At 40.7% G+C, this 20157-nt stretch overlaps 1 protein-coding gene across 3 annotated transcripts; it reads right to left on the bottom strand.

Annotated features, from left to right (window-relative positions):
- Positions 1-200: 200 nt before the first annotated feature.
- Positions 201-20156, bottom strand: sez6l2 (seizure related 6 homolog (mouse)-like 2). 3 transcript variants are annotated; one of them, XM_034089807.2, is made up of 19 exons: positions 19841-19939; positions 19243-19323; positions 18711-18839; positions 18383-18598; positions 13150-13286; positions 11605-11797; positions 10362-10547; positions 9685-9868; positions 9055-9218; positions 8329-8523; positions 6670-6808; positions 6135-6331; positions 5819-6013; positions 3960-4154; positions 3670-3861; positions 3345-3383; positions 2410-2527; positions 1720-1825; positions 201-1586 (listed from the first exon to the last, which is right to left on the bottom strand). In XM_034089807.2, exons 1-19 carry the CDS (start codon positions 19920-19922, stop codon positions 1557-1559), a joined length of 2778 nt encoding a protein of 925 aa, XP_033945698.1. In that variant the 5' UTR covers positions 19923-19939; the 3' UTR covers positions 201-1556. The 3 variants fall into 3 exon arrangements, with proteins under 3 accessions (XP_033945698.1, XP_033945697.1, XP_033945699.1); XM_034089806.2 differs by having other exon boundaries at positions 203-1586; positions 1714-1825; positions 19841-19938; XM_034089808.2 differs by lacking the exon at positions 19841-19939 and adding an exon at positions 20024-20156 and having other exon boundaries at positions 204-1586; positions 1714-1825.
- Position 20157: the final 1 nt, after the last annotated feature.

Raw genomic sequence — 20157 nt, 5'->3', positions numbered from 1 at the left:
AGAGTATTTATTTCTAAATATAGTATAACATATCTGGATAACTCGACCCTTCCTTTGTAAAGAACACAGCTCCACATTCTTCAGTTGGAATAATACAGATAATGTATTCTCTTAATTATTATTTACTTTAGCCCATAGCCTTTTAGCTATGAGAAAAAGGCCAAACAAGTTCAAAATGATCTCTAAAACAAAATAACTTTCCCACTCTCCTATATGTTTTGGATTCAATATATCAGTATGGTGCATGTTCTTTGCATGCACAGATTGTATTGGTATAGCATTGACAAATAAAAGCCCATTGCTCACACGTTTAACACCATTCAACAGAGACTTTATTTCCAGTTCAGCAAATAATTTACCGCCTTCAAAAGATTGTATTCATATATGAAGCAAAGAAATGCTACTGGTGATAAGAGAATAATTAAATCTACAAAGCAACAGTCTCCAGGATCCTCCATTTGGCACAGTGAATGAGAAAACATTCACTGTTCAAACAATCAGTTGTAAATAAATACATAATGCATCACAGCAAGCAGCCAAGTTTGTAATTTTTCATCAACAGAGTGCATACAACATCAAATCTGATAACAATGATAACTGTCGATAACTATAATGATAATGGCAAGATTTGAGCAGAAGCAATATCATTTACAATCAGTGCATGCTCTAAGCATAATGACATTCATGTCCTCACCTAGTCTTACATGTCATGTGACACTGGGTGACGGTGCACTCCAGAAACAGCGAAGAATAAAATAAACTGCTTTTGTGAACAGTATTGCAATAACAGATGAAACACTTAGAGACATTAAATTATTTAACATTATATTTTGGCACTGAATTTTCATTAAATATATAATGAAAATATATAACCTCCCACCACCATGTAAGTGTATATATGAGGCTTATATATATAGTTTAGTATATATATCAACCTCAATCAATATTAAGTCAAATATTTTCATTCACTTTCTGTGTGTGTGTGTGTGTGTGTGTGTGTGTGTGTGTGTTACACAGAGAGAAAATGACTGAGTTGATCAAACTTTTCTCATTATTGAAATGAAAGTATTTTTCCCTAACACTTTGTATAATGTACAACTGTTATGATGAAAGAAAAACATTCACTGTGTATGCTCTTTTGATAGTAACAAATAAAGTATTGCCAAGTTCTCTGAAGTTTTGGCCTCATAATAATGTAACTTAATAAATAGATACATTTCAACAACACCCTTTTACACGTAACCTATGCCTCCCACACTGCTATTAGTTCCCTTTGTTATCCATTTCTTTCCCTTCATAAGGCACCAGTCCTAGTGATACAGACAGTTGGACCGTGAAGTAGGACCCACGTTTGGCAAATCACCACATCAGTGCAACAAATCAAGAATAAAGCACTTCCACAAACTGATAAACCAGAGATACAGTGATGGTAAAACGTAAAAAAGTTAGAAAATAATGATAAAAGGGGAGTGAGGCCTTATAATCCTCAGACATTTCTCGTCCAAAATAATTGAATCTTCCTGCGGTGTTCAACTCTCACCGAGACGTTTTCTCCTCTAAATTGATACTTCATACTCCCGCGTGTCCTGTGGGAGTAAGAAATCAATCAGTAAAACAACTATTTAAGACTTTATTTGAGTTGGGATGTAGTCAAATGTGAATAACAAAGTTGATAAGGCCAGAAAACATGTCAAGCATCAGCCTTATACTTACACCTGCCTCATAAAGAGGGTTGTTGAAGTCGGACTCGACCGTAATGGGGCTGTAGGAGTGTGTGTGAGAGAGAGACTTCCAGAAGAGCGGCTTCCACTCTAGTCTGCAGATGCTGGGAGGGGAACAAATACACTTACATTGAGAAAAGTTTATGCATAAAGTGAGCTGAAGAAAAGTACACTACAAAAACTCGAAATCTTGCCAAGTATATTTGTCTAATATCTAGTCAGAATATGTCTTTACACCTGATATAAGACACAGTAACGTCAGAAGTAACAATGCAGTGAGATATCGGGTCTTGTTTTTAGACAATGCATCATCTTGTTAAGTCAAATAATCTTATTTTGAGTCTTATCTCAGATGAAACATATTTTCTTTACATATTTATTAGAAGATCACCAACTTTTGAGCATTTGCGGCTTATATTGAAGCACAACATTTCCTGATTCTGGTCAAATATAGTTCAAAATAAGTTTCCCCAGCTAATTACAAGATCTGATTTATCTAAATATCCCTTCTTATTTCAAGAAATCTTACCAAGCACATTTTCACTTGTTCTATTGGCAGAGTTTTGTGCTTATTTCAAGTGAAAACAGCTTGTTTTCATTATTGTTTAACTTTCATTTGGAGCAGCATTTTTTCCAGTGTAAAAGCGGTGTTACAAATTGATCAAGGAATAAATACAAGAGTACTTACTTCGTATAGTACATGTAAATTCCTCCAATCAGCAGGATGACCAGGATTATTGGCAGAATTATTGCCAAAGCGATGTTCTCACTCAGGATCTGATGGGACGGCTCGAAAGACTGGGACACTGTGGAATAGTCACCACAAAATTAAAGATGTTCACTAACCGTGGGGTGCTACTGCTCACCATGCACTATTGGTTTGGACAAGTTAATACGATATAAAACATTAAAAAGAAGCTGCTAAATCTGAAGCAACTCTTAGTTTTGGAGCACCAATCACACATCACTTTCATAATCTAAATTGGGGAACTGCGATAGATGCTTCAGAGAAACACAGATTTACTGATACGTTGTTATATACAATGTTATGTAATGCTCTAAAGGTTTGATGTGTCATGTTGTGTGTTTGTGCGAGTGACAAACTGATTGCAGCAAGTGGATTTGGTCGCTCATATACCTGATACCCTTCAGAGACTGCACTGACCTCACCACCTTCAAAAAACTCACCTCTTCAATCTGGCTTTTAATGTGTGATTGTTTTTGTATTATTTGACTTTAACTTTAACTATATATTTATTTGTTGTTCCTTCCTTTTCTTTTCCCTTCACTATATCTGTAAAGCGTATTTGAGCACCTGTAAAAGCGCTAACAAATTAAATCTATTATTATTATTATTATTATTATTATTATTATTATTATTATATAAGAGCCTAATTCTGCTGGTCAAAAATGACAAGATGATACATTATATTAATTTAAAGGAGGATTACACTGTCCCAGTGTACACAATACAAACAATGGTTACTTTACATAGCAGCCTCTATTACACTGTGGTTTTTAATAGCACGTGAGGGCGGCTAAATAAGGGATTTGTATTCTAAATGTAACAGCTTTAAGTATGATTTATAAAGGACACGTAAAAAATAGGAGAAGACAAATCACCTTCTAATTTATGATCATCCAAAAGCTCCTCATATGCCACTGTGTGAGAGGAAGGAAAGAGAAGTCAAATACATTTCATAGGGAAGTCCTCAAGGATCGCATGAACATACAGTATTTGTATTCAGATCGAGTCCGTCTTAATAAAGAAATGAGAGGCAAGAGCATAAAGCTTCATGTTGAACAAACCTTGAGCTTAAACATTGCTAAAGATAGCTAGTATTAAAACATAACCTCACTAATTCATATCTGGACCAGAGAATGAGAAGCATCGTTCAGTTCCTCGTCGGTTCCTCCAACAACCTCCAAACACAATCACAACCTTCACCTTTGCAGAAAGGCGGCGGGCTGTTCCACTGAGAGGGGTGGCCGGGTACGCAGCTGATAATGACCTCGCCGATGAGTTCGTATCCTTCATAGCAGAAGAAACGCAGAGTCTCTCCAGCCTGGTAGTTGTGCTTGTACAAGGTTTGGTAACCATTGTCAGGGACGCCAGGGTTTGGGCAGGGGTCATATTTTACTGTTCGAGCACATACAAACAACAAACCATAGTCACGTGTTGCAGTTATTTAGCAGCTATACAATCATAAACATACGAAGTAAAGAACAGGGACTCACAGACACACTTGGGGCTGCGGTCGCTCCACTTGGGGGTGCCGGTGTCTCGTCCGTGGCAGGAGATCTGGCTTGGACCCTCCAGCTGGTAACCCTGGTTACAAGAGAAACGAACGACTGTCCCCACTGCGAAACCTGCCTCGGGTCGCACTGAGCGCGCTCCGTTTACCACCTCTCCTGGGTCAGGACACTGCTGGACTGTGGGGGACAGAGTGGGACACTTATATGCAACGGACAGAGGAGCGTAGCAACGTGCGAGATGAATGCATTGAATGATTTCTATCAAAGTGAGAAACCTGGATGTGTTATGACAAATAGGAAAACTGAAAGCACCACAGCAAACGGTTCACTCTATCTATTCACCTAATTTACAGATACCAGAGTTAGCCAAGAGGATATTTGTTCATCTGTAGTCCCGGGACAGATTTGAAAAGTCAACCTAAAACACATTTCAAGACATAATGGCCGGTATGAAGCGTTTAACCATAGTCAGGTGTTCTACGGACAAAGCCACCAGACTCCATTGAAGAAAAAACATTCATTTCACATTATGGAGCTTGAAAGTCGCTGCTTTACCGCTGCTTTTATCAGGGAGTCCGGTGGCTTTGGTGAGAGCATATTGTTGAAGTTATTTATCGAGTTGCATCCATTTTATTGCTTTTGTAAATAGCAAATGGATTTAGTTGTATTGCTTCAGTTAGAGTAGATGTTTATGACTTTTTATGAAGGCAGCTTTGGGAACTAGTTGATTTTGGTGTTTATTGGAGACAAGTGGAGGTTTCATTTGGCACCGGGAATGGCTTATTTATATGTGAAAAGAAAATAAGCTGTACGATATTCTTGCCTGGACAATGGATTATTCCCTCTGTACAATTCGGCATCTGGTCCTCCGAGGCAGTTTTATTTTTGAGTTAGTTATTGTTTTATTTGTTTTAGGTTTTAGCCGCTACACATAGATAACAGCTCCGTCACAAAGGGCTGTCTGACAGCAAAGTGGTGAAAATATTCAAAATATAGTGCACAGTTATACTGATATACTGTATATTCTTTAAGTCAGGGGTGTCAAACTCAAATACACAGTGGGCTAAATAAGAAAAATGGGTACTAGTCGAGGGCCGGACTGGTTCAATGTCTATTGTAAAACTTATTGAAATGAACTTATTGCACAGATTAAACCTGGAACTAACAAAGCTTAAATTATTGCCTATAAAAACAACATTAAACATTAAATAATCAGTTTCATTAATTTCTTATGGCTCTATCCGCAGCTTTTCTGGAGTCATTTCTTATGAGTACATTTCCCCACAGGCCAACAACAGCTTCAAAAAAACTATTTCCCTCAAAGAAAAACAAACATGCCCTGTTGTCGTGAGAAACAAAGTGCAGAAGGAAACATCAATTTAAACTCAGTTTGCTGCTGTGATGCGAGTTCAAGCAGAGACTTGGCATCTCATCTCGGGTGCAAGGTCATCAGTGTTTGGGCTCAGGCTCTGAGCGGAGGAAATCCTCAGGATGGAGTGAAGGTGTGCGTGCAATATACCGGCGGGCCAGATCTAATAGTAATTGAAAATGATCCTGCGGGCCGAAATTAAATCCACCAAGGGCCTGGTTTGGCCCCCGGGCCTTGAGTTTGACACATGTGGCTTAAATTGGACATTTTTAAGGGGCAACAATATGTTTTGCTGCTGCCACCGTCCACAGCTTTTCTTCTGTGCTGATACTCTTGTCTGTTTCTCCAAACGTGCTAATGGCTGTAGGTAATACACTCACTATAGGTAATTATCTCATACTACCCTACTTCAAAGAATCCACACTATTCCTTTAATGAGTTAAAGTACAGTATCTCCCACTTCTTGTCTCACCTTTGACACACGTAGGAGGACTGCTGCTCCAGGAGAGGTCCCACTGGCAGGTAATGATGTCTGATCCGCTGATGTCGTACCCCGGCTGGCACTGATAGGTCAGCACACTTCCTCTCACGGGGGACGAGTGGGACGAGCTGATCCAGCCAAAGTCGATTTGGGGGAGAGTCGGGCAGGTGTCGTTTGGCTCAACCTCTGCAGGACACAGACACAGAGCAAAAAGGAAAGGCATTCAAACCCTCAGGATCTTCAGAGGACCCTCTTATCTCACTGTTACAATGAGCAATGAACCAAGTGTCTTTAGGATTGTACTTACCATGGTAATGAATGAGGAATCCCTGACTCAGGATGAAACTGGAATCATCGGGGTCGCTCTGAAACTGGATGGTGACCTCTGACCCCCTGGACGAGACCTGGAAACGCTCCTTTGATCCCAGGTATTGTCCGATCACATGGGACGTGAGGTCATGCCCGTCAAACACGGTCAGCACATCAGTCTGGCGGATATTTAAACTTTAGGAGGAAAGACAAGAATAAAAAGGGCAATGATTAGATATTGTGGTATCTGCCTTTCTTTTTCAGGTGGAATTAACATATTACATAATACTAAAGACATTCAGTATAATCTATGTGCAATCCGTTAAAAGGTAATATGGTACATTTTAGGCTTAGTGAGTATATCAATTCAGCAAAATGAAAGATTAAAAGCTACATATGTAATGTGATGAAATATGTGTACTGATTTTTTGCAACATAACATTTAATCTATTTAGATATACATTCAAAGGCACAACAATCAAACATGGTTGGAAACGTATTAATTGCCAACAACTTCAAGTATCAAAACTCACATCTGGACATCCAGTTCAATGCGTTTCTCCTCGTTGCCATGGATCTGCCATACACAGTCCAGCCCTTTGGAGTAGCTCTGTGGCCAATCAGGAGACAGGATGGTGCCGGCCGGCTCCGTCAGCTCCCCTCCGCACAGAGCTGCCGAGGAGAGGAGAGAACGATGAAAGTGCCGATGAAATAACAACAGAAGCCGGAAAAAGAAGAGCAACTGGAAAAAAATAAGTTATTAATGAAGAGAGAAAATAAGTACGAGAAAAATGATCAAGGAGACATGATAGAGACTGTGCCGAAGAGTATAGGGTATCATAAGGAATGGCTTGTGTAAACTTGTATTAGCTACACATTGTGTTGATCTATGGTGTTCTCTGTATTAACTATTCTGCGGCTAAGGCTGTCCAATGAAAGAATATGATCATTTTGACACCATAGCCTTGTTACTTCGAGAAACCTGTCCTTGCCGAAATAAAACAAAAACAGCTAGGTAGTTGTTTCAGTCGGGAGATGGCACCTCTAAGGTGCAAATAACATCGATAGGAGCCAAATACAGCACTTCTATTTCAGCTCTTTTCCGTTTTTTTGTTGGGAGGATGCAGCAGAATTCACCGGAAGGTCTTTCTCTCATACGAAGCACAAATGCGAACACGCAAGTGGCCATCGGTTGTGGAGTCAGGTTTGTTTACAGCAACACGAGATGGAATAAAACAATGCGTGAAAGTTTCGCACACACACTTTCTTGGGATCATGACCACAACATTTGTGAAACATATTATATGGGAGCATAACAGTCGGGCAGAATAAAAATATTAACAATCAGATAGGAACGCAACAGCTGATGCCTCATTTTGAAACAGCTTCCACTATGAGAACAGAATGAGTTACAAGCAGAAACGCTGCACAACATATGGCTTTCTGAATGTATTTCACTTAGTTAAACTCTAGCACCTGTTGGAGTGTTATTTACCATCTCTCACTTGCTCTCACTTTTCACAGCATGACAGCAGTTCAGCAGATGACAGTCAGCGTGGCTGCAGCTACAACATCTTGATGCTTCAATCACCCACTCAACTCTTTGAATATAAATGAATCAAATGACTTTCTCACTTTATGCTTAAACTTAGAAAAGTTTTGGAATTAAGGACAAGCAGAATATTTAGATTTAGTTAAAGGGGCCCTGTTATTTACATTTTCTGGTTTCAAAATGTATGTTGTGTCTCGACTGTGACGTGTTTACATGCCTTAACGTTCAAAAAGCTCTTTATTTTTATCATACTGCCTCTTTTCACCCTCTGTCTGAAACCAGAGCCCAGTCTGCTCTGATTGGTTAGCTGGCCGGCTCTGTTGTGATTGGTTAACCCCTTGGAGATGTCCCGCCCCTTAGACTTTCACGAACAATGTGTTAGAGCACTAGCCAATAGAAGAACGAGTGATGTCACTATGTCGCTGAAGTAAACAAATGGGGCCAACTGAGGCAGTTTGGGCAGGGAGGGAGTGTGTGGGAGAGACCATTCACATGTACTAACACCTATATAACACACTACTAGAGGAAAGGGGAAACCCCAAGAAGCACAAAAGGGGCCTCATTAAATCACGTAGCCCAGAAACAAAAGACATCTGTTTTCATTTACTTATTGCAAACACAACGGTGTTCTGAATCTTACCTTTGCACACAGGCTCGCTGTCATTCCAGTGAGGATTGCTGGGGTCGACACACTCAATGGTCCCTGAACCTTGCTCCATCACAAAGCCTGGAGAGCAGGTGAAGGCAACAGTGGTGCCCAGCTGATATGTGATGTCACTGCTGCTGAAATTTCCATGGGGCATGTAGGGCTCCCAGCAGTGTTCCTCATCGAAAGCTGAACAAGACAAGCAAAGAGGACTCGTTGCGTGTGTGTATGATCTGGACAAAGGGGTTCCCTGTTCCTTGGTACCCTTGCTCTGCCCCTTTAAATGAGGAGGAAGCCACTTTTCACAGTCTAACACCCTCTTGGCTACAAAGAGCCCAGGTGTAAGGCGCTAAAAGCTCAAGTAGTGAACATCTCCAGACGGCCCTCCTCGCTTTTTAAATATAATATTTATTGCATATCTACCTAAATTATCTATAAATTATGAAGAGAGATCCCTCTTCCAGGATGCGCAGACATGCAAAGGTGGTTGTGTGTATAGAATAGGAAGATAATAAAATATAGACAATCCAAATTATAAAAACGATAACCTTTCACAATGGTTCTAGAGATTAAAAGAACCTGTAACAAGAGAAACGTCACCTTTTCAATTCCTATACTTAGAAAACACATCTTGCTTGTTTATCAGGCAGAACACTGATACATATCATACACTAAGGAGGTTAGGAGCACACACTGCCTTCGTGTGTTCCCTCTGCTCACCCTCGTATCGCAGCGCCAGCAGCAGAGGGATGGAGGAAGAGTCGGCGGTGAGCTCCAGGTACAGCGTGGAGCTCTCACTCAGCAGCCCACGCTCCGGGACATCATCCAGGTCTGAGTCAAAGAGCGGTGTAGACAGGGAACTGTTTCCACTGCGCACTATTAACCTGAGGGGAACACACCATAAACACGCCTAATGTGAGGCTGAAGAAGAGAGGGAAGCGTTATAATCGGTGTGTGAATGTGTCGCATCAATGTGCTCGGGGAGCAGATTGAAGGCAATTCACATCAATGTGCACACTATCTTGTTTTTTAATTACTGCGCATATTTTATATTTTATTCCATTTCAATGTAAATAGTGCTATATTTTACTATACTTTTTAATATTTTTTTAGTTATTATAGTTTTCTTAAAATAGTTTTCTATCTGTGTTTTGAATTTTTGTTTAACTTATGTAACACCAAGTCAAATTCCTCATAAACGTGTCAACCTACCTGGTAATAAACCTGCTTCTGCTTCTGATCAAAAATAACTTGATTTTAAATCAATAGTTGTATACAGTACGTACCCTAAAACCAGAGTGAACAAAAACGGATTCTTCGATACACAAAGTAGTGGAAACACAAACGTACTTATCATCGTCTTCATCCAGCGCGATCCTCTCGAAGTGCAGGTGGAGTCTGTGCCCCTCTTTGGCTTCGATCAGCCAGTGGCAGCTCAGGTTATTTCCATTGCTGTGGTTGCTGACAGATGGAGGGGTTGGAGACAGAATCCGGCCGACTGTTGCATTGCGAATCCACCCTCCACATGACACAGCTGAGGACAATAACATCCCACAAATCACTCCAAAATTCGACACTTTAACAACCAATCAATCAAATGTTATTTATAAAGCCGAATATCACAAATGACACGTTCGTCTCAGGCACGGACAATCTCCCAATGACACTCGCACAATTGACGGGGAAAACAATCTCAGGGAGAGCAACACAGAAGGGATCCCTCTCAGGACGGACAGACATGCAACACGTCTCGTGGGTTTTGACTAAAACAGATCCTAAATAACAACATGGACAGCCCAAAACTCAAAAATGATAATGTGAACATATATAAAAAAGATGGAGGGTGTCAAAAATCATCTACGTGCCTCCAAAGATAAAGTGGGCTGGACTACCGCAACAGGTGACTCATAATCCAGATGTAACCTTTATAATTAAGAACCTGCCAGATGAGAGACACAACAACTCTGGATGCCCCGGATGCCGAGTTAGTAACATGTTCAGTGTTGTATGAAACTGAGTAAACTGACCGACACATTGGGGCTCAGAGGTGCTCCAGTGAGGTTGCGTTGTGTTGACACAAGTAGAAACCTCATGGCCGCGGACCTGGAAACCTGGATCACAGTGGAAGTGGGCCTGGCCTCCAGGGTGGATGTCTGTCACTGTCACTCCGCCTTTCTCAGGAGACTGAGGAAACGGACAGGACAGCAGGAAGGCTGTGGATGAAACAGGAAGTTAATAATATTCATTTTCAAAGAAGTTTGGTGACACAGCTTTCATTAACTCTGCCCCAAAGCTATGGAACAAAATACCTGGAGACATCAGGGAAGCCAGCTCGGCGGAAGTCTTTCAAAAAGAAACTCAAAACACATTTGTACAATTTAGCCTTTTAGAAACAAACTCCTGCGCTCTGCTGCACTTTCTCAACGCTTTGCTTAGCATTTTAACCTGTCACCTGATTGTGTGTTGAATTTGAATTATCCTCCTTTTATTGCACAATTTCATCGTTGTACCTTTAATTTAAATGTATTTTATGTTTTTAAATGTATTCTGTGTGATATCAATGTTCTGTGAAATGTTTATGTGAAGCACCTTGAACTGCACTTATTGTATGAAAGGTAATATACAAATAAAGATTATTATTTTCAAATGAAAGGTACACAATGGACATATTTCCCTTCATATTTCCAATGTATTCTTCTACTGGTGAATGTCTACTCCTTGCCCCTCTAGACTATCATTCTGTCAAAACTCTCACATGTTTTTCTGACCATTCAGTTGACCTTTCATATTCTGTGAAATAATCCTCCTCCTTAATTTTTGTAAAGCACTTTGAATCGCCTTGTGTTGAAAGGTGCTGTATAAATAAACGTGCCTTATCACCATGGGTCCTCATTTTGAAACTGAACATTTTCTCTGTTGCTTTCTTCGTGCTTGATTAAAAGTTGTTATTCATTCTTAATCTGTTTCTCCTGATTGAACTCAACCCGCAGTAAAGAGCTCAGTGTCGCTTGAGGCTCAGAGAACACACTGAAGAATGAAGATATTAGCTTGCTTTAAACTCTATGGATAATGTCACAAGTTAGACAAATCAAGAGTTAGCAAAATGTAAAAAACAGTCCTTGGATTTTTGAGCATTTTTTTCTGTCTATATCCATTGGCATATTTACGATGCTTTTATGCTTTGAAATATGCATTTAAACGAGAGAAAATAGATCCAAGGAAAGACCTGTCAGTTCTATTTTCATAATGAATGCAGAACAGTCGGTTTACCTTGATAGTGGAGGCTGAACACGCCGTGGTTGGACTGTCGGAGGCTGCGATAGTGTATGTACACCTGATTGGTTGTGCTGCGAATCACCTGACCCTCCCTCATCAGAGTCTCATTGGCTAACAGCTCCGGTCCTGAACCTCCATGACCCATGATGGTCAGAGACTCTTTCTTAGACAGGTTTACCTTCCTCACCTGGAGGAATACAAGAAGAAGTGCTGTAATGACATGTAACCTGACCTGTAAATTACAAGGGAATTCATACACAAACATACGGCCTAATCAAACGTATGACATCATCATAGTTATAATAATGCACATTTAAGATGAACACATTTCATTTTATAGAAAGTGAGTTGTTTGAAATGGTCCTAATACAATTTATAAGATGTATTATGTTTCTGTCTTTTAAGTCGTGTATGTCTGTTACGACCCCGGGTCGTTAGGTCATTTGTGTGTGTATTTTCCCCTCCTTAGTCTGTGAGTGTGTGTGTGTGTGTGTGTGTGTGTGTGTGTGTGTGTGTGTGTGTGTGTGTGTGTGTGTGAGTGAGTGAGTGAGTGAGTGAGCAAGCAGGTGGTGCCCGTTAGCTGATTAGCTACCTTCTGCATGCTGATTGGTCCACCTGAGGAGACGGGAGCATATTAAGCTGCAGCCGTGCAGTTCCTCGGCCAATCTCTCTGACTCAACTTCTCCTACTCCCAACTCTGTCCTGTTGAGATCTCTGTCCTGTTGAGATCTCTGTCCTGTTGAGATCTCTGTCCTGTTGTGCTGTGTACCTACATTTTACCGTATACCGGTCCTTCTCTTCTGCTGTGAGACTGTGTCTTTGAAGACACGATTTATTTTCTCAGGCGTGCAAAACCCTTTTTCTTTTGGATTATTCGTTTTCCCCTGTTTTACGTTAGAGTAAGAAGCCTGTACGTTTATTTTTCTCATCTGTTCGGTAAGATTTTTGTGTTTAAAGGTTAGTTCGTCTTGTGGTTTTGTTACTCCTGTTTGTTATATTTGTAATAAGACTTTCAGCATGTTTTTGTGAAAGTATTTTTGGATTTTGATTTGGTAATTAAATTGACCAAAACGACATTCTCTGTCTTGGCGTCCATGTTCTTGGGAGTGGGAAAAGTGGGGAGAGTGCAACTTTATGCTGCGCCTAGGTTCCCCTAGATCTGGGCGTAACAATGTCTTAGCTATAATTAGCTACATTTCACTTAATGGTGGAATAAGCTAGAAGTTAATACAGTAGAGCTTAATGACCATTTTGCTGCAGCAACATTATTACAGTTATAATTAGTGCACTCCCATATGAATGCAGCTAATTACAGATAATTCACTTGAAGGTACACCGCCGACCCCGTCACCATGTATTAGAATGAAATGTTAAAACCCAGTGTTTCAAAATCTTTGACGGGTATCTGAGGTCACATGAAAAGATGAATGTAAAGGTTTTTCTGGCTCTTTGCAAATGTTCCTTTTCCATTATCAGATGAAATACTTTATATTTGAAGAGGTGAGTAATTATTGATTTATAGGAGATAATGCACATTACCTGAATTTCCACTCCATATCCTGGATATACAGTAATGCTGTATGTGCATTCCAGAGGGGAAAAAGTTGAGGATGATGAAGCCGCATCTGGTGACTCGACAACATCCTCCATTGCTGACAAGGTTGCGTTGCATTGTACTGTGAAAAGAGGGGAGGGCGAGAGAAGAGAAAAGTATGTCAACATGTCCACAAACAAGGATTTGATAGCAACAGCTTAATTGAAAATGAACCTCTTGGAAGTTTCTGAGCGGTGACAGATCATAGATTGATTTTTTTCCCAACGGATATTTTCACAGCCACTAAAGGAGTTTTGAATCAAGGTACATGTTGCAAAGTCAAGTCAACATGCGCATAGCTTAATGAACGTTTGGGGAATAAAATCAACTGAATTCAAACCCTTAAAAGTTGTCACAACCCCAATACAGAGAGGAGAGGTCAGACAACTACTCCAATATGCCCTATAATTATAATAAAATGTATCTATTTTGTTGGTTGCGATAATTGAAATTGTATTAGGTTGCATTTGGCTCTATTTCACGGCGCTACATGCCACTACGATATCTTTGCCACAAGCATTCCTGCAGACAATACTATTACACAGAAAGAAGAAGATAAGGCATTACGCTGTTGCATCCCAGAGACCTGATGTTTTTTGGATGAGGACTTGTGGGAGTGCTTTGAGCCTTCAGTTATGTGAAGATGATGAGTGAAGTTACCGAACTGTGTGAACTGTTTGGCCACTGATTCTCCAAGATGCGTCCTAAACCCCTGAAGATCTGTGCTGCATTAACCAAGACGTCATGAAGGATATAGTCAAATATGTAAAGAAGCACAATACCTGGTGCTCGTTGCTAACAATTGTACATTATTGAGGGATAGCACTCACATTAGAGTGCAGACAGGTAACACATAGCTCTCTTTCTGCTGTCAGGTGTCAGGTGATGCTCGTACACTGAGAGGAAGACCTTGATCCTGGAAGCAATTCTGTCTTAATGCTGACAATAATTGTATCCATACTGGTCAGATTCTGCTTGTCTGCTTTCTTTATTATTTTCAAACGACTAACACTTTGTTTCTGGTGTGCATTAAATACATCTACTGGTTCATTTATAATATATAAACGCAGTCAACAATAGCATACTCAATGTAGTTGACAATTTGGTTGTATGCCTCTCACTTTGTGCGAAATCGTCATAATTGAAGGAATACTTGATATTAAACGAGTTGTGTGATGTTGCATTGGCCTCGATCTTTGAGCAACACATTCTAATCAGATCATCCTTGAGTAAAGTGGATGTTTGTGCCAAAAAAAAAAAAAAAAGTCCTCGCAGCGTTTCCAAGAAACTGTGTTCACGACAAGGGGATGCACCGTGACATTTGGTTGAATGTGACAGACAGACGGATAAACAGATTTACTGACAGAAAGCCCAACACATAATGCCTCTGGCCTCAGCTGACTCCGACGCAGATGCATGAAAAACACATGTGTTGTTGATCTCTTTCAAATAGGTCAGTGGTAAGAGTTGCACATCATAGTAGATGACGTGCACTGCTGGGTAGCCAGTGACACACCTCTACTCTGCAAATCATCACAGTACCAACTGGATAAAGGGAAACATCACTGAGCTCCAGGGAAATCTCAAACCCGGCTGAAAACATGTCCAAAAAGCAAGTTTGGTGATAGCATTTCTGTTATCCTGCTCTGAACCATTTCACGTTTTATGAAAGTTGTAACAAAAGGGCTTGCAGGGCATGCATAGTAGGACTGTTTGATCAAATGGTTTTAAAATAAATGACACATGGCTGAATCCTGGGGCCATTTTGATGCTAAAATGCTTTAAGTGAGTCGGCTAACCGCAACGTAGTCTTTGCGGTGTGTCCCGCAGCATTGGCACTAGTCAGCCTTTGCTTTCTGGCCGATTCAGTGTGTTGGACAAGTGTCAGAGCCCGGCGATAAAAAAAATATGAGTCTAGAATTATTCAGCTTAAGCAAATAATTTTTTTTATTTTTTATTTATTCTACTAAAATCATACAAAAACAAAAACGTATAATTCATACACACAAATGAACAAAATTAGTAGAAGCGGGAGGGCTGAAGCATAGCTTATGGGGAGTAGCCCTCCCGTGCATCATGATTAGCATCAATATAATAATGGCACTTATTTTGTCAAAAACGTATAGAAATTAAGGAGTACAAAAAAATAAAGAAAACTAATGAAAACTGGAAAAAATAAATAAAAGTTAGGGCAAGAAAAAAAGTAAATGCATATATAAGTAATACTGGGAATATCAAATACTTGTTAGCTGGAGTAATCTGCACATATAATTGTTTTTACTTTAGTTTTGCATTGTTGATGACTAGTAATACTTGAAAGGTCTGGGTGAAGTCCATTCCACGTTCTAATGTCAGAATCAGTGCACAAGAGAGAACATGAAGACAAGCAAACCACTAAAGTCGAGTGGAGTAGCCGTTAGACCTTTGGCCTTTAGACTGGTCCTGCATTCTGTCTAGATATTGTGGAGTAGCTCTGCTTATAAAAAAAAGACATGTACATATTTGTCCAATGTAGCGACATTATCTGTGTGAGGTAGGGAGCCGAAAATGTCTGCCTCGTCTTGTAGGACAGGGAAATACAATCCAAGCTTCATAACAACAACCTGGCTTATGTTCGCTAAGTGGCAGCATGTAGTTCTGTGTAACAGCACACCAATTACATTGGGTAAATTAAATGTAATTCAAAACCAGTAGGCGGAGCACTGCCTTGGGTGAAGCTGTGGTATATTGGATGTCTACGCATTCAATTATTGTATTGACCGCATGAATGAAACTGTTGCAATGCTTCGATACGATCAAATGATTGACCACCTATTGCAATACAAATGGCCTCTAGAGAGGAAAGGGTTTTTCAGTCCATGTGGCTAACAATGAACGGACACAGAACAAACGTGACAGCAAAGAAGGGAAAACAAACTTCCAGATTCAAAAAAAGTTAAGTTGACAATACTTAGTGTTACACGTCGGAGTAAATGAACATTCTGGCCACTTAGAAGCAGCACCTCTCTTCACATGTTTAAGATGAAAAGGAAACACTAGACGTTTTTTTTAAGAAAGCTTTAAGGCAAAGTTGGACATTTGCTGATTTACTTTCTTGCCGAGAATTATATGTGAAGATGGACCCTATACTTCAGGGCAGGAAATACATTGAAAACAGTGGATACCAGCTGGCATTGCTCTTTCTAAAGGTACAAATCTATATTTTTACCTTTAGACAAGCAGCGGTAGCTTTACATAATCCGTTCATTTGGTGTTAACAGGTTTGAGATATTACCTTGCTACTAGAGTACTTAGAGAGTGTTTTATAAGGGACAAATCCCAGTATTAATAAGGGAACACACACACGCACGCACGCAGGCACGCACACACACACACACACACACACACACACACACACACACACACACACACACACACACACACACACACACACACACACACACACACACACACACACACACACACACACACACACACACACACACACACACACACACACACACACACACACACACACACACACACACACACACACACACACACACACCAGCGATCATTCATTTCAAATGATATTTCTCTCCCCACTTGGTGTTAGCCAGCTGACCGACCCGCATGTCCTCAACCCTCTATTGCAGCCGTTAATGTAATGGTGTCTTTATCTCATGAGCAGAATGACTAACAGCTGTCCTCCACCTGCAGTGAGAGCGCCACAGGAAGCTGTCATACTTAACTCCATTTCTGACAAGGATGATGTTCCTCACCCTTCCTATTAATATTCTTGTCATGATGGCATTGTTGGCTGACTGATTTGTCAAATTAATTCTCCCTATGATATTAGGACAGTAGCAGTGCTGATATTAGTATTAATGGCTTCACCTGGCTGCACTTTACTCAGCCAGTAAGTTGTTTTCATGCTCATTGATTAAGTCTAATTTGTTTGTTACAATAACATTACATAGTAAGACTTTATTGTCAATCTTGATTCAGAACTTTTCATGTGAAGATGTGACCAGAGAGGACATTAATAGGAAATATATCAAGTGAGGATAGCCAAATAGAGTCCAAGCCCCCCTTGTACACTTCAGATCTCACTGGTTTCAATGCATCACATCTTTTTTTTTGAGCCATCTGAATATCTCCGAACATTCTGTCTCTTTTGACGGATATAGACTTAACGTAAGCCATTAAATAGCGTTGAGGATTTTCTGTTCAAAGGAACAGCTATGGGGCATTTTATTTATAGTGAATTCATGTTATCTTAAGTCAGTCGGCCACTCGCATGCTATACAGCTCCTGGATTATTTGGATTTAATGGCAAAGGTTGATCCCATATACTGTATTTTCTAGTTTCACCATGTGTGTGTATTTGCAGTGCCAAGTCAAAGATGCACATGTCTATGTATGAGGTTTTACTGATGGTGTACATCTGGCTCAGTCATCTCACAGCAGATCGGGCTGGTAGGCCAATCTGCTTTCTTGCTTTAGGTTATGGAGGACACAGGGGAGCAAAGGGAGTTTCACAGACTATGCACCTCATCATCTTCATCTTTGACCAGTGTTTACTATCAATCATCTTGTACTATCAACTCCTTGTGTTTTTTCAATCCTTTTTAGTGGGCATCCTGAAGAGTAGAAGCACATTATTCTAATAAGACCAGAAGCACAGACAAGAAAGTCTGCCCTTAAAATGTTCTCAACTCAGGTTGTTACCAAACAGAAATTGTCGAAAATATGTCGTTTTAGTAAGCTAAGAATGTAAAATCAATACAGAATACTTATGGGTTACAAAATGTACCTTTGCATAGCTATGTTGACTCCATAGCTATCATAAACGTTTGAATTAAGTGTTTAAGATCTTAAACCACTGAAGTACATGTGCATCTCTTTCTTTAACTTGATATTTCGTCATATATATATTTTTTATGACTTGTAACATTGACTGTCAACCACTTTTTTTTTTCTTTTTCTCAAAATAGGATTCAGAGAAGAGAAGTAATTGTAATTGTGATGGGAAGCAAAGAGATTCAGTGGGAATTTGCTGACAATGCCGGCACAACAACAATCTTAGCAGCTTTGATTTGGAAATGTAGCTACCATGTTTGTTTTAACATTGCTGTAACAGAAACCTAGCCTGAATGAAACAACACTTTCAGGGGAAGCAAAGTGTTATGCAGGTACCTGGCATGTGCATTGTGGTTATGGTGGTGGTGGTGATCAGAGTGGTGGTTGTCTCCTCCTCCATGGGCAGCGAGGACATGGGAGTCCTTGATCCTGTCTGGCTGGCAGCAGAAGAGGAGCTGAAGGCTGTGGTGAGCAGCCCCGGCGATATGACTGTCGCTGTGGACTCGCTCTGCCCTAACCCTGGCACCGCCTGAGTCGGGTTGGTGGCAGTACCTGCAGAGTCCCAAGGTTCAATTCAATGTCAGTCATTTGCAATCAGCACTCAACCATGTCGTGCTTCAGTTGCCTTAAGCCTATAAAGCAGTAAAGGCCTGTGTTAATGTACCTGTGCTTGCAGAAGCCTCTCCTAAGTATTCCTTACTCTGCAGGGCAGCATGGATCAGGTCACCCAGAGGGTAAGACTCGGGGGTGGGTGTTGGTGGGGTGTCAGGCTCAGGAGTCATGACGCTCATACCTGAAAGAGCCAGGAACAATTTCTAAATACACGCAAAGCATATATAGCTTTTTTTGAAGATGTAATGCAATAGTCAATGGTTGCAGAGGAACATCAAACGGTGCATGCTTAGAGAACACACACACACACACACACACACACACACACACACACACACACACACACACACACACACACACACACACACACACACACACACACACACACACACACACACACACACACACACACACACACACACACACACACACACACACACACACACACACACACACACACACACACACACACACACACACACACACACACACACACACACACACACACACACACACACACACACACACACACACACACACACACACACACACACACACACACACACACACACACACACACTTACCTGAAACTAGGTGGATCATGGTGACAGAAAGCATCACAGCAAAGCGTGTGAAGCCCATGGCTTCGGATGAAACTGATTCACCTGAGAAGGTTAAAGAGAGTAGTTTTGTAGCAGGTTAGAAAATTATTGTCATATTGTTAATAGAAAAATAACTGCATATTGTTCTGTGATGTAATCGCTTTTTGGTAGAATATAATAACTGCAAGGGGCATGGGAAATAATCATTGCTGACTGGACTGCACATTTTTAGTCATATCACTGAAAACACACTCGCCATTCGAGTGTACAGGGCATATGTTTACATCACACAGGCCACAATGCCTCGAATTGAAGGATCACTGGGATGTGAAACTGTAAATCCCAGCACCATCAATCTGAAAAATACCCAATCTTATTCATACGTTATAGAAACGAAAATGACAAAAAAAGACCAGGTATATATCGCACGGTGTAATGTTAAATATTCATCCTCCCGCCTGCATTTTCACATCCAAATCTGCAGTAACATACCCTAAAATGCGCTATTCCAAAATCCAACCGCAGGATGACTATAAACCTAATTCTATTAACCTGTCAATGGTAGTGTGTCAAAAATCACCTCCGCTGTTATTCGAGGCGTTTCCTCCGTGAAAATGCCAGCCTGGTGTGTGACAAAATTGTGGGGCTAAACCAGGCAGCATCACTCGCACCTCCCCCGGCCCTCTTTGTGCGGAGGACGATTTTTGGCATAAGTCACCACCACTGTGAGACAGACTACATTGTAAAGCTGCCAGCCGCTTACCTTTCTCTTCCAGGCTGCGTTAGTGTTCTTCTTCTTGCACTGTATCCTGTTGCTTTAGGCCCCGAGAACACGGCGGGGTTTGTACTGGTGAGAAGCCCCTAGCTGGTTACCGTGTGGTTGACGCATTCGGCTAT

This window comes from Pseudochaenichthys georgianus, chromosome 8 (assembly GCF_902827115.2).
Source record: "Pseudochaenichthys georgianus chromosome 8, fPseGeo1.2, whole genome shotgun sequence".
Lineage (NCBI taxonomy): Eukaryota > Metazoa > Chordata > Actinopteri > Perciformes > Channichthyidae > Pseudochaenichthys > Pseudochaenichthys georgianus.
Note: the sequence above shows the minus strand (reverse complement) of the source record. Positions and strands in the feature narration are given on the sequence as shown.

Excerpts from the sequence above, each read along its gene's own strand:
- sez6l2 (XM_034089806.2), bottom strand. The coding sequence starts at position 19,922 with ATGCTGCCTGGTTTAGCCCCACAATTTTGTCACACACCAGGCTGGCAT. Across the intron at positions 6,809-8,328 it reads CAGCGAGCCTGTGTGCAAAG|CTCTGTGCGGAGGGGAGCTG; the intron begins GTAAGATTCAGA and ends TCTCCTCGGCAG. Across the intron at positions 1,826-2,409 it reads ATTTACATGTACTATACGAA|CATCTGCAGACTAGAGTGGA; the intron begins GTAAGTACTCTT and ends TTCCCCTCCCAG.